The sequence below is a fragment of the Diadema setosum genome, chromosome 17 (assembly GCF_964275005.1).
Source record: "Diadema setosum chromosome 17, eeDiaSeto1, whole genome shotgun sequence".
Classification (NCBI taxonomy): domain Eukaryota; kingdom Metazoa; phylum Echinodermata; class Echinoidea; order Diadematoida; family Diadematidae; genus Diadema; species Diadema setosum.
Genome location: NC_092701.1, coordinates 30,467,747 through 30,481,091, shown reverse-complemented (window position 1 = coordinate 30,481,091; position 13,345 = coordinate 30,467,747). Strand labels below are relative to the sequence as shown.

At 39.4% G+C, this 13,345-nt stretch overlaps 1 protein-coding gene across 1 annotated transcript; it reads left to right on the top strand.

The window, feature by feature from the left end:
- Nucleotides 1–1,823: 1,823 nt before the first annotated feature.
- LOC140240761 (uncharacterized) lies at nt 1,824–9,576 on the top strand. Its single transcript, XM_072320532.1, has 2 exons — nt 1,824–2,306; nt 7,136–9,576. The coding sequence occupies exon 2, from the start codon at nt 7,227–7,229 to the stop codon at nt 8,568–8,570; it is 1,344 nt and encodes a 447-aa protein (XP_072176633.1). The 5' UTR covers nt 1,824–2,306; nt 7,136–7,226; the 3' UTR covers nt 8,571–9,576.
- The last annotated feature ends 3,769 nt before the right edge of the window (nt 9,577–13,345 follow it).

Sequence of the window (13,345 nt, the reverse complement as noted above, 5' to 3'; positions counted from 1 at the left end):
ATGTATAGGCCTACTTACTTAATATGTGCACCCTCATAAACGACTTGTTTGATACGCAAAGAATTTATACGTGCTGTATTTACACCAAAGAATCGCTTCTTCTAGCTACTTTACGTGCAATAAAAATCATTTGAGATTTCCTTCATGCAACCTTTTTTTTTTTTGTCAATCCGTAGCTCCATCTGACCTCTTCGTGCGTAAGAATGGTAGGTGTTTCCTATTCCGAAGGTACCTTGATTCAGAAATGAAATAAGGTTCTGAAGTTTCTATTTTGAAAACACACAAATTCTCTATACAACCTTCATGTTCCTTAATCTGAAAATGAAAAAAACGTTATTACGAGGGTTCGTTATTCCGGAGGTTTGTTATGACGAAAGTCAAGTGCACGGTGATATACTGTAAAACTATTCCCAATAATTGATTAAGCTATAGTTATTCTTTGATGCATGGGCCAAGCGTTATGTGCAAAACACCTCCAAAATAACGCCAATTTACACAAAAGAGCATACTAGTTTAAAGCCCTGAACTTTCAGGGCCTGTGTGAAGTTATAACGAGACTAAACGCTGCGGTGCCGAATGGGAACCAGCTAACGATAATGTTGCCGTTATTTTTTTTTTTTAATTCTCGTCTTCATTTTCCCTCCTTGCATTTCTCATAAACAGCCACCGTTTATCATATCCTTGTCACCTGTGCTTTTATATTATAATTACAACGTGTATGTTTAAGTGTTGCCAAGCAATCAAATAAAAAAAAAAAAACAAGAACAAAACTAACTCTGCGTATTTAACTCTTTTAAGTCAAGATCATTGATTTTTTTCTTTGAGATCTGAGCACATAACATGATTGAAGGATTGTGTGGATGCCACAGGAGACATATTTAGTTGGTACTTGAATAACGAAATATCTTTGTATCAAAAAAAAAAAAAAAATCACGTGCCAAACATCTTCATACCAATATTTTAAGAGGCTGTAATGACTGAAATCTAACATTATCTTCACAGTAGACAAAGTGCATGTTTTATCAAGTATTCTATCAGCATCTACAACAGCGCTAAATATCTTGGAGCTTTGGGAAACGCCACCAGATGTACCAAATCATATAACTGTCATCACGTAGGGATTAATGCAGATATCATTTCGGCTAGTTGTTGGTATGCCGCCCATAGAAAGTCTATAGGCACTCGGCTGAGAGTGAATGAAAGTGGTCACCATGGCAACCGGGTGATGCTGGCTACCAAGGCTGTGCGCTGCATCATTTGTAGTCGATCAATCAATTCTTTGTATTGGTGGGATGGATAAATTCGTGCCCGTTCATCGACTCGCGAGCAGTATTCTAATCGACTGGTAGCTTACAGCGATACCAATTTGGATGAATTTCCTCTTCAATAATGAGATACAGATATTGTCTACCACTCAACGAATGAGGAAGGCAGGACCCCTTTAACAACCGAGGAAAGAATGGTGAACGGAACGGTGTAACTATGTTATACTGGCAGTCTTCTTTGTTGTCTGCGTTGCTGTTATTCGGGGTCAAAAGCATGTTTTGGGCCAAATTATCATAATACGAATTTCTCTATACACAAACCAGGATCTAGCGTGCTTTGAGACGTACCATAATATGAACGTTCAGTGCCTGGACGATCGACTTGTTTTGTTTTGAAATATGATTCGCCTGTTTTAACTCGCCTCGGATTCTATTCCTCCGTCCATACCTCTCGAAACTAATCATTCATTGTTCAGTGTGAGAATTATATACGTCGTGTCATTACACGCTTGTGCAAACACTGGCTGAAAGTTTGCTTGTTTTAGGAGTCCGGTTCGCTTCCAGATGGCCTATACCCAGCGTCCGATTTCCAGTAACGTGGAAGGAACACCAGCGCCAGACGCATGCAGTATTGATGGAAAGTAAATGAAAATTAAAATACAGATTCCTGCCAGTAACCACAGTCGTACATACAAGTTCACGTTTCTGCAAACATTGCTGATCACGAGAAACGGACACAGAACAGGACCCTCTGAAGATCATTGATTTTTGCTCTATTGCACGTGCCTTTGATACGACTGAAGAACTGGGGCATTCTGCTTATATCCATGAAGCTTAGACTGACCAAGAAAAATGAACTGATGTCCGTGTCCCTTCATCATCCTACAACATTTTAAAAATCGGCGAGTGTTTTGCAGCTAGTGGAACGATTGCGTAGACCGTATCCTGTGACGTGATTTCTTCAACATTCTAATGCTCCGCTTCGCCTTAGCGGATCGAGAAGTAAAGGCAAGTTCGGAAGAAGTCGAAAAAATGTTGACGGTGAGTAAAAAATGGTGACATGCATGTTGCTAAGTAAGTAATCTTGAATTCGAACTTGAACTTTATTGTCTTCCTTTTTCTGAGTACAAATATTGTACATACATACCACAATCATAAGGTAAAGATCAGTAAAACACACACACACACACACACACAGAGGAAAACGAGTAAATCTCTTTGGACGCATGAAGGTTCCTCAGAAAAAAAAAAAAGACTAACGAGTACTAGTAACTACTAGCTATTCTGGAAGTTGGTAACTACTAAAACACAGTCAGGTAGTGTTTTATAAATATCCTATATAAGGCTGTCTCCCTCCCTCTTTCCGCCTCTTTATATATATATAAATATATACATACATATACAAATTATTAATATTATTATTATTATCATTACTATTATGATTATTATTATTATTATTATTATTGTTATTATTATTATTATTATTATTATTATTATCATCATTATTATTATTATTATCATTTTCAACAATTGCACAGGTGAGATTAATATCAATATCCCTGAATGCATATCCCTCTACTTATATTCACGACACGATATTTGCTCCTGCGACACTATTCCGCCATCTTATTTTCTCCAAGAAGTTAGGGTTTAAATAGGGTTAGTGTAGGTTTAGTGTGATGTGAGGATTAGGATTAGGGTTAGGGTTATGTTTGTGAGTGGAATTTATGTTTGTCTTAGCGTGCAGATACTTCATGGGAGCGATTGTCGACGGAGAAAATGTCATGGAACCTCCTGCGACAGCCAGAAAAGAATCTACTGAAGAAGCGACGCTATAAACTAATGTTCACCTTATCTTAGACAACTGCAATTATAAAAACGCAATTTAAAGGTTGTCATTATGACGTGTTTTGGGCCAAGATGGCTTTTTCATTTACTCACTTTTCTGTACGTGTGAGTGTATTCAAAATTATCTATAGTCATCTAGGCACAAATATTCACGTATAGCAGTATAGATTATACTAAGATTTAGATTGAACTGTTCTGTTTTACAAGGCACATTTTTACGTAAAAAGTCTGCAAGCAATGAGATTTAAAGAAAAATGTGTATGAGAATCGTCTTTATACAGTTTGTAATTCCGTACAGCTCTTCGGGAATCTTAAAGCAAAAGAAGTAATACGGCTGATATACCGATGAATGCAGTTTTTAGACGTCGACGTGCACGGCACTTCTGCATGCCTTAATTTCATGGTAACAACATCTACGAAATTAGTGATAACGCATTGCAATGAGTTCATCTAACATCCTCTGGAAATAATCGCACACAATATTCTGCCCTGAATAATATTATACTCAATACACACTATTTGGGTGAACATGTCCATTAAAGTAATTTTCGTTGTAGACGTTCTACAGGATGCATAACTAGTGAAAAACACTGAATTTCGAACGAAATGAACATTATTTCATATTGTTAGCAACATCATTATTCTAATTATTTCTTGCTTATCTGTTGTTGATGTTGCTCTTTTTTATTTATACTACATTGATGCAAAAAAAAAAGATGATGAAATAAAGAGGAGAGTTACACCGCAGGTATCTCTATGCTGTTTCAGCGTGCATGATATTATGCTATCATTCATTTGTATCCTTCTGTTTGATATCGATATATCACAAGTGAGCAACACGCACACCAGCGCTAACAATAAGCTCCATGTCCGCGACAGCTGCACTTGCAGTCATCGGAAATGTCCTGTCCGAGGGTCGAAAGAGAGTCGGGGTATTTTTAATTCTCTCCTTCATCCATTAAACAAAATTACCCTTATCTATACAGGCACTTACATCACTATAGATGCATGATACAGCGTCGTGTAACCATGGAGACAATGTTGTGGATTCATGGACAACGCGTTTGTTCGCGAGTGCACATAAAGGGGCGAGGTCGTTAAACCGTCGTTGAATTCATCCCATACACCGATCAGTTTCGCGTCAATGACGATTCTCTTTCTTCTTCTTTTTTTTTTCTCTCTCTCTCTATTTCTCTCTATTACACCTCTCCATCTCTCATTGTTTATGAATGATGAAATACCGTTGTCGTTATAACCTTACAGCCTGATGATGTCAGGGATATTAAAATTTCTTTCGAGCGCATTGAAACCATTTTCAGGTGTTTAAAATCATAACCGCCAGCTTATATTATGCAGTGTTATTTGTAAACTTGTATTAGTCTTTTACTATGATTTCACAAGTTTTAAACAAAATCACTAATTTGTTTTCTTCCTCTTTTATTTTTCATTTCTCGTATAATGAGAAAAATGGTAATTTTAGCCCCTTGGGTAAGATTTGACAAAAGATGAATGTTTCTATATATATGGTATTGAATCGTTTCAATGGCGATAAACATGCATGTATAACACTCGACGCGTATACCCGTGATACCTCATTTGATATTCCCCTCACCGTTTCCATTATTTACCTATATCCTCCTGATTGATACAAAGCGCATGACCGCCCGGCGCTGCTAAGTATTTGGATTATACTGAATTTCAGCATTGTATTTGGGCAGATCAACGAATAACTCTAGTCAGTTGCTGACATGAAAACTGCACACAGTCCATTACCTGAATCAACTAACTGTAGTTTGTGGTAGGGCCCCTATATTATTTATTCATTTATTTATGTATGTATGTATTTATATATTTATGTATGTATGTATGTATGTATGTATGTATGTATGTATGTATTCATTTATTTATCTATTCCTTTATGCATTCATTCATTTATTTATGTATGTATTTATTCATTCATCTATTTATTTACTTATTTATTTACTTATTCAGTCTTCTTTAAAAACAGGGTAGTCTTTTCAGTCAAAAGGCCCGCTTTTAAAAAGAGCCCTGTTAACATAAATATACAATTACATGATAGAAAGAGCTCTTGGAGCACTGTATACATGTATTTTTGGTTTTTGTGTCATTTTTGTCACATCATGATCGATGGCAGTGTGGCAAAATGTATGAGGTATGTTTTGACGGCAGATATTATTATATCATTTCTCTCATTTTGTTATTTCATTTTTAACTGATACAAAGTGAAGGGTGGATTAAAGGGTGTGGACAGTTCCAGTCGAGGTGAGGATTTAGCTTAAAAACGTTTTGCGAGATATTCAGAAACCACTCTATGAGATGTCAAAGAGCATGCATTCTAAGGAGTATCAAAAGTTTATTTGATAAAAATCGGGTTTGAAATGGCTGAAATATCCAAAAACAAGGTGAAACAAAGAGATCCTGATAAAAGGCTTGGCCTGTCGCCTTTTATTATTATCATTTTTTTGGATATCTCAGCCTTATGAAAACCAATTTTCATCAAACAAAAATAATGTTGAATCCTTCTTAAAACGACATGGTCTTTCATATTTCATAATGAGGTTTCTCATTATCTCACTTAGGAATGTTCAAAACATGAATCCCCACCTCAACCAGTACTGTACAGTCCCTTTAATGTGTTAAGATCGCATCATTCCGCGGGAGGGGTAGTGAAACTTACGTCATATGGCTGTATGTGTGTATATATATATATATATATATATATATATATATATATATATATATACAGGGGCGGATCCAGGAATTCCGTAAAGAGGGGGCGTGTTTACAAAAATAAAGGGGGGCGCACGCACCCCTCCCCCATTTTTTTTTCTTTTTATTTCTTTTGTTTCAACAAAAAATAAAGGGGGGGGGGGCGTGCGCCGGTTGCTGTCCTCCCTGGATCCGCCCCTGTATATACATTGTATATATATATATATATATATATATATATATATATATATATATATACATATACACATACAACATGCATGCATGGCTCTCACCTAGGGCAAAATAACTGCAAAATAATTTGGTGGTTATTTCTCTGTCCTAAGTCGCCATTTTGATTTCAAGGATAACCTGTTCAGCATCAAATTAATGCTACGCGAATAAATTAGAAAATAGCTTCGAGATAACGGTCTATAGGTAATAAATCAGGTAGATGAGATTATACATGGCGCCGTTAAAACATTACAAAGTGTGTGTGTGTGTGTGTGTGTGTGTGTGTGTGTGTGTGTGCGTGATCTAACACCACGGAAGTCTGATTAATTTGCCGAACATCGATTCCAAGCTTCTCGCTTTCGAACATTCCTTCAGATTTTAGCTGTCCTTGACTTTCCTTGTCTCACTCTTCGGGCAAACGACCACGAAAGTCGGATAAAGTACATAAAATTGTACATTTAAATTACAAAAAAAAAAAATCATCAAGTTTCTCTTGATTTGATAATGCATGAGATGTTATTTCATATCTTTTTTATTCAGCCGAATCATCTCTCATTGCAATATCTCAACCTTACAAAAAGCCTGCGACTTTTGCAGGTCTAAGTCATGACGAGTTTCATGATGCATGTGCCTGATTTATACGATAACCAGATCTCTTTAATTATGGTCATTTTGCATAACGACAAGGATGTATGTGTATGTTGCATAATGAAATTAGATAAATAGATAGATAGATGGATAGATAGATAGATAGATCAGGGTGGTGTTTCATCAACGGGTTCGTCGGAGTTTTCACTGACAAATTTGCTATCAGCCAATCAGATGCAAGGATTTCATTAGCTTTTAACAGTTGTCAGTGTAAATCCTTGCGTCTGATTGGCTGATAGCAAATTAATGTTGTCGGTGAAAACCTCCGACGAACTCGTTGATGAAACGCCCCCCTGATAGATAATAATAAATTATATAGACAAATTATGGAAACACGCCGTATGCATATTATACTGATAATATGAACTGACGATCGTTTCTCTCTCTCTCTCTCTCTCTCTCTCTCTCCACAGTTACATCGCTCAACCTTTTGAAACCGTGTCGGAACATATCATCGCATTTTTGCTTCTGAAGAAATCAAGCGTGCGAGAGATTGCTCACAGGATGTCGGTCGGAAAATCAGAATCGCTCTTACGTCGCGACGCGCGAGCGTTTTGCAATAAGCGCCACCAGCGCACTATCTGGGAAGCGCGTCGCGACGAACGGAGGACGAATCAGCAGCTCGAACGCGAGTTGCGTCTCCTAGAGCGCTCGCGCGCTTACCGAGAGAGAGAACTGGATCGCGACCAAGTCACGTTCCTCAACAGTTTCGTGGATATCTTCCAGAGGCAGTGCGATATCGTCGCCGAGCGAAAGGCGCAGGCGGTGGATATGGAACCGTTGAATGAGGACCAAGAAGTCGATAGTGTGGACGTAGACGATAGTCAGTGCGATACGCAGTACGAAGATCAGGAGACTTACACAGCTACTACATCCGAGAATGGGAAAGGGGACGACAATTCAGAGATAACTGCGGTTGCTCAACTTAATAAGAAGGGGCTCCTTCTGCATCGAGATTCTCTCTTGCCGATCATCTACACCCCAAGTCTGTCCGAGGAGTCTGCCTTAAAGTATTCCAGTCGTCCTAACTCTCCGAGGCCCGTGGTGACGAGTCCGTCTGAACTTGGAGAAATGACAGACGAAAAAAGTGCCCATGCAGAGAACCATATAGAACAGTCATCTCCAAGAACAGACAGTCCAGAGGAGGCATCGACTAGAAGTGCATCACCCAGTCCTCCTCGCAAAGTGCAGCTCAATGTCTCTGCTCCCGTTTACCGGAGGCGGCTTAGCCCCATCAGTCGCTTCAAGATCCCTGAATCGCATTTCCGCGCAGACAGTCCGTCTAGCAAAAACTCGACGATCTACGTTAATGACGTCCCTGATCTCGGAGAGTCTGTGCGCGGGATGCGCATGCGCAGAAGGACCCGGATCCCTCCGCAAATAGCGCAAACAAAAGTGAAGACATCCGGAGGGAACCGCAAAAGTCGGCAAGAGTCGCGACAGAAAAAACACCCTGGCGCTGCAGACGAGAGTGAAAATGGCGTGGCGGCACAGGAGTCGATGCTTAACACAAAGTTCATGCTTGAGTTTGAGGAAGCCAGTCGTAACGCACTCGACCCATATGCCACAGGGGCTGACATCGAAAATATCCGCAAGCAATTCTTGGTGAACACCCTGGCAAAGAAGCTCAAGATCAGCGCCCTCAGGAGTGGGCACTTTGCAGAACTCGACGACATTCGGAAGAAGATAGAGCGACGCAGAAAGTGCGTCGAAGAGATTCTGCAAGCAAAGAGGAAAAATAGACTCGCTGCGGCTCAGGCTGCAGCTAAGCATGAGGCTATGGCGGGAGCTGTTGGAGACGAAGATCCTCCTGGACCTACGACAGAAGATCTTGATGGAGAGAACTGATATGAATTGATTGTGATCTCATTCTCCGTATGGCACATTATGCATGGTTGATACCGTTTCCCGACTATTGCTTGCCACCTGGGACGGACCACGATCCCGAGGGACTAGATTCTCCAGCCCGTTTTTCTGTTTGTCTCTGAAGCTGTGTTCTATATGAGTCTGTAATTGATTAAAGGATCGTACGAGCATAATATATGCGAGCAACTTGGACAGAGTCGTACATTTTGTGTATCATGTATATATACAGGCTTATGTATTCAGTATACTTGTGGTACATTATCGTACATGGGAAGTAATGTAACAATAAAATAATGACATTCCACAATCTTACACGAGCAGTGAGCACCACGTCAAGCTGGTTAACTTTTCATCAATATTGACAAATATTCATGGCATCAGGCTGTCGGTAATTTTGTCTTCGAGTGGAGTGATTCAGTTTGATATTTACGTTAAGTCCATGAGGTACGTGCAGCAAGTGTAACCTTGATTCCCTGTGGATGTTATGGCTTATACACTGTATATTGTTTAAAGAATCAATGTTTGGGTCAATACCAAGAAAATGTGAGTTAATGCGTTTTTTGCACTCGATGCGACTGTCTGAAACTACTGTGATTAGGTTGCAACTGATTGACAAATTGCCCTACATCGACGTAAATAAGCACTGAATTGATCAGTGTTGACTGATCAATTCAGTGCTTATTTACGTCGATGTAGGGCAATTTGTCAATCAGTTGCAATGAAAACATCTCGACGGAAGAATTTCATGTGATTAGGTTAATTGTTGATTTTACGATGCCATAATATGGCGTCAACGTGTACGCATATAACTTTTTTAAGACAAAAAAAAAACGTTCGTCCGTCACGTACTGCAATAAAAATATATACACTGTATACATTGTATACACCACCGTGGCCTTCAGAAACTACTGTCACTATTATGCTGAAATAGGAAAATCGATGGTTGAATATGTTTGTTTGAGGGAAACATTATACTGTATACGTACACTTGCCTTTATCTTCTGTAATACAACTGCTTGTGTTGACATTGGATGGCTAGTAAAACTATATTTAACTTAGTTCCACGCACATCGAGACTTTTGTGTATGTACTTGTATCTTCTGTGTGTATGTGTGCGTGTGTGTGTGTGTGTGTGTGCGTATGTGTATGTATAACTTTATGTATGTTTTATTGTGTTTGTGTACATGTTCCTTTCCACAGTGGTGTTTGCAGTACCCGCTGGGTGTACAGTAAATACTTGGGCATACTTTTTTGCTGGGAGGTAAAAGGGGAACCAGACCAGTAAGAATTTAATCTGACAAGAAAAAGTAAAAATTTACAAGCACACTTGTGAAAATTGGATCAAAATCGGATAAACAACTGGGCAAGTTATGATACTGCCAATTATTATTTCATGAAAGCACTTCTTGAACAGCCAATACAAGGTATGGATATGCAAAGAGTGAGTTGATGTCATCGCTTCACAACTTGCAATATAGTTTGTCGGTAACATCTTCATATATTTCATTCTCTTCTATTTTTTCAAAGCGATCAGGCTACGGTCTCCACTCACAATATATCTGACTGATCATTATTTTGAAGTAACAAGTATTGAGACCGGGGTACCATGCTATTTCAAACTTATATGGCAGAAAATTGAATATTCATCATTCCATTATGCACAATCAATGGAAAATGGCGAGGTGATGACATCATAAGCTCTCTCATTTGCATATTCATATCATCTGTTCAAGGGCCCCATTTTATGAAGATATAATCGATTATAAATTTCCTCCCTACACAGGCTGTCATAGACTTTTAATCATAGAAATCAATTGTGTAATCAATTACAACTATTCATAAAACAGGGTGCGGAACTGTTTTGCAAAAATCAGTGAATCTTACGATTTCATAACTTCCCTACCTTTAATCCAATTTTGATCAAAATTTCTGTTGTGCTTGTAACATTCTTCTCTTTCCTCTCAGACTAATTTGTAACTGGCCTGGAGACCCGGTAGCGCAGGCAAACATGGGTGGTCAGATTAAATCAATCTTAATTGGTTGCCCACCGGGATACAGGGGGATTCTGGTCATGTACAATGTATACCCTTGAACCTTGAAGATCCCGATAGCAGCCTGTCCATGAAGCTAACCTGGGATGGTATCCACGGTATCGCAACATCGCGCTATGGGCTCTTTAACCCTAACAGGGCCGGGGGGCAGAATCCGCCCCCCCCCCCCCGACGTTTCGCGCTATAATTCTGTAACGTGAGAAGGTTTCGTCGCGAGACTTCTTGACTTTCTTCGTTCAAGTCTCGCGCAACTTTTGAGACTAAATTTGCAACGTCCGTCTACTTTTTCGAAGCCATGCCCATTTCTGTAACGGCATGTCGCCCCAAAACGGGCACAATTTTGTGATTTTGTGTACATTTCCTATGGAAAACAGTGCTCTGTCATGAAAGTCATAAAAACCTGATTATTTTTTACAGTTAATCACTTTCATTGATTAATTTTATGCTAATTATGGTAGAAAAGTGGTCAGTGACAATTTCCAATGAAAAAACAAAGAAAAAACAAAAGTTGAAAAACAAAGAAATACATAAGAAATTCTGAAAACAATAAAATACATAAGAATCGAAATGAGTTTTGGAAGTTTTTGTGATGTACAATCGTTGAATATGCTAAAACAGATTTACAGACCAAAAAGTAGACTCTTAATGCTTTTAATCAGGCTAAAATATGATCTTGAGCTTAATTTGCCTGATTAATTACTTGAAATTAGAAACTGATTGTTTCAAAAAAAATTATGACACAATCTTGTAGATTATGACGTAGGTGTCACGCATGCCAAATTTCGTCGCGATCGCACCACCGATGGCCGAGATCTTGGGGGGGGCGGAATCCGCCCCCCCCCCCCCCCCCCCCTCCGATTTTAGCATACCCCAAAAGCCCGGCCTTATTAGGGTTAAAGGGAGCTCTTATTCAAATGCTCGACATATCTGATCTATTCATTGCAAATAAATGAAATTTGAGCTAAATGGGACAAGGAATAAGGAAGCTACAGCTCGAACGAACGAACGAACGAATGAAACCTATAGGGCGACATTATTAACTCAGGGTGGAACTTGTGGACACCTTTCCATTCATTTTCTACACAAAATGTCAGTATTTTAAAGTTCTCTCTTGATTCACATCTATAAACAGTGTTCAACTTCAAAATATGCGCTTGCAAAATGCATTCCTTCGTGCCATATTTGGATTACAGAGGAGTTGCGCTAAATATTGTTGAGTAAAGTTAAAAAATGTGAAATTTTATGAGTATAAAACCTTGGAGACATGTCCACAAATACGTCACAAGCTGTCTGATGCCCTCTACTGACAGTTAAACTTTGCTAAGCTAGGATTTCCTTACTTCTTACCCGATTTAGCTCAAACTTGCAGTGACTATTAAAATCGAACATATCAAGCATTGGAATAGGAATAATTTCACAGGAAGATAGTGGTTCCCTTAACTGACAATGTATTATGAGGATTGTTTACATTTACACCACTGCCTCTGCATTTCCCATCAAATTGATCCACCTCTCTGCACCAACAATGTATACATGCACACAGTGGAACAGCCGTTATGCCTGTTTAAAATACACTGTAAGCAGTTCATTAAAAGTCATACATACAGCACACACACACAAAATCACACTTGAATGAGAACATTGGTTGCATGTACATGTATAAATCAAATATTGTACCATTTTACATGCATGCATTTATTGCATGAAAATACTTATATTATATTGGATGGCTATGAATGGGATACCAGGGAATATTGCACGAGTTAGGGCCAATATTGCACGAATCGAAGATAAGTGTAATATTGACCCTAACGAGTGCAATATCCCCTGGTATCCCATGAATCAAGGTCATCCAATATAATTATTATCGTCTATACTATCAAGTAGAGCAAGCATAAACTGCTCAAAATTACCGGGCTTCTTCTCGTCTTTGAAGTTGACTCGCGGCAGTCACGTCCCAGCGCTGAAAAGGGGAAGCCCCTAAAACTGCGTATGAAACAAGCAAACAGCAAGATGTTTGCGCGCTTGTGAATTGTTATACAAATAATGAATGTTTATGAGTGCAATGGACAGAATATTTCATGAGGTGAAAGATTAAATGATCCATTCAACGAGGCGCAGCCGAGTTGAATGGATCTACATTTCATCTTTCACCGAATGAAATATTCTGTCCATAGCACGAATGAAAAACATTTATTTGTTTTATATAACGCCTAAATCAGATCATTGTCATTTGATGTTTTATCAATAAAGAACCAAGAGAGAATCTGAGATCGCGAGAGTGCTCACTGAGCGCTTTACCCTTAGCCTAGCGCGTAGCGCGCTGTCGCATACACACACTGCAAACGCGTAGTGTGCCAGGCTTTCAGCGAGCGCGCAATGGAGCAAACCGTATGGATCCAAAATTGCACGGTAAATGGAGCCGCAATTGCACGGGTGATGACGTCATAGTGAAATGGGCCGAATTACCAATGTCAAACAACCAATCAAATGACAGGGATCTCTTCAGGCGTTATATTGACCGATTCGGGTTCGTTGAGGGCAGCAGACATTTTACGGCACAGGGCGCAGCCATAGTGGGTGTATCAGCCGACCCCCCCCCCCCCCCTGCTCTCCCCCACCCCGGGGTAACATGTTTACACGCACTTGTAACTATGGGTGCGTTCGAGCGCTCTCCTAAAGCGAACTGTACCGTACCGTACCCGC

What these genes read in the sequence shown, in the direction of transcription:
- LOC140240761 (XM_072320532.1), top strand. Translation starts at nt 7,227, where the DNA reads ATGTCGGTCGGAAAATCAGAATCGCTCTTACGTCGCGACGCGCGAGCG.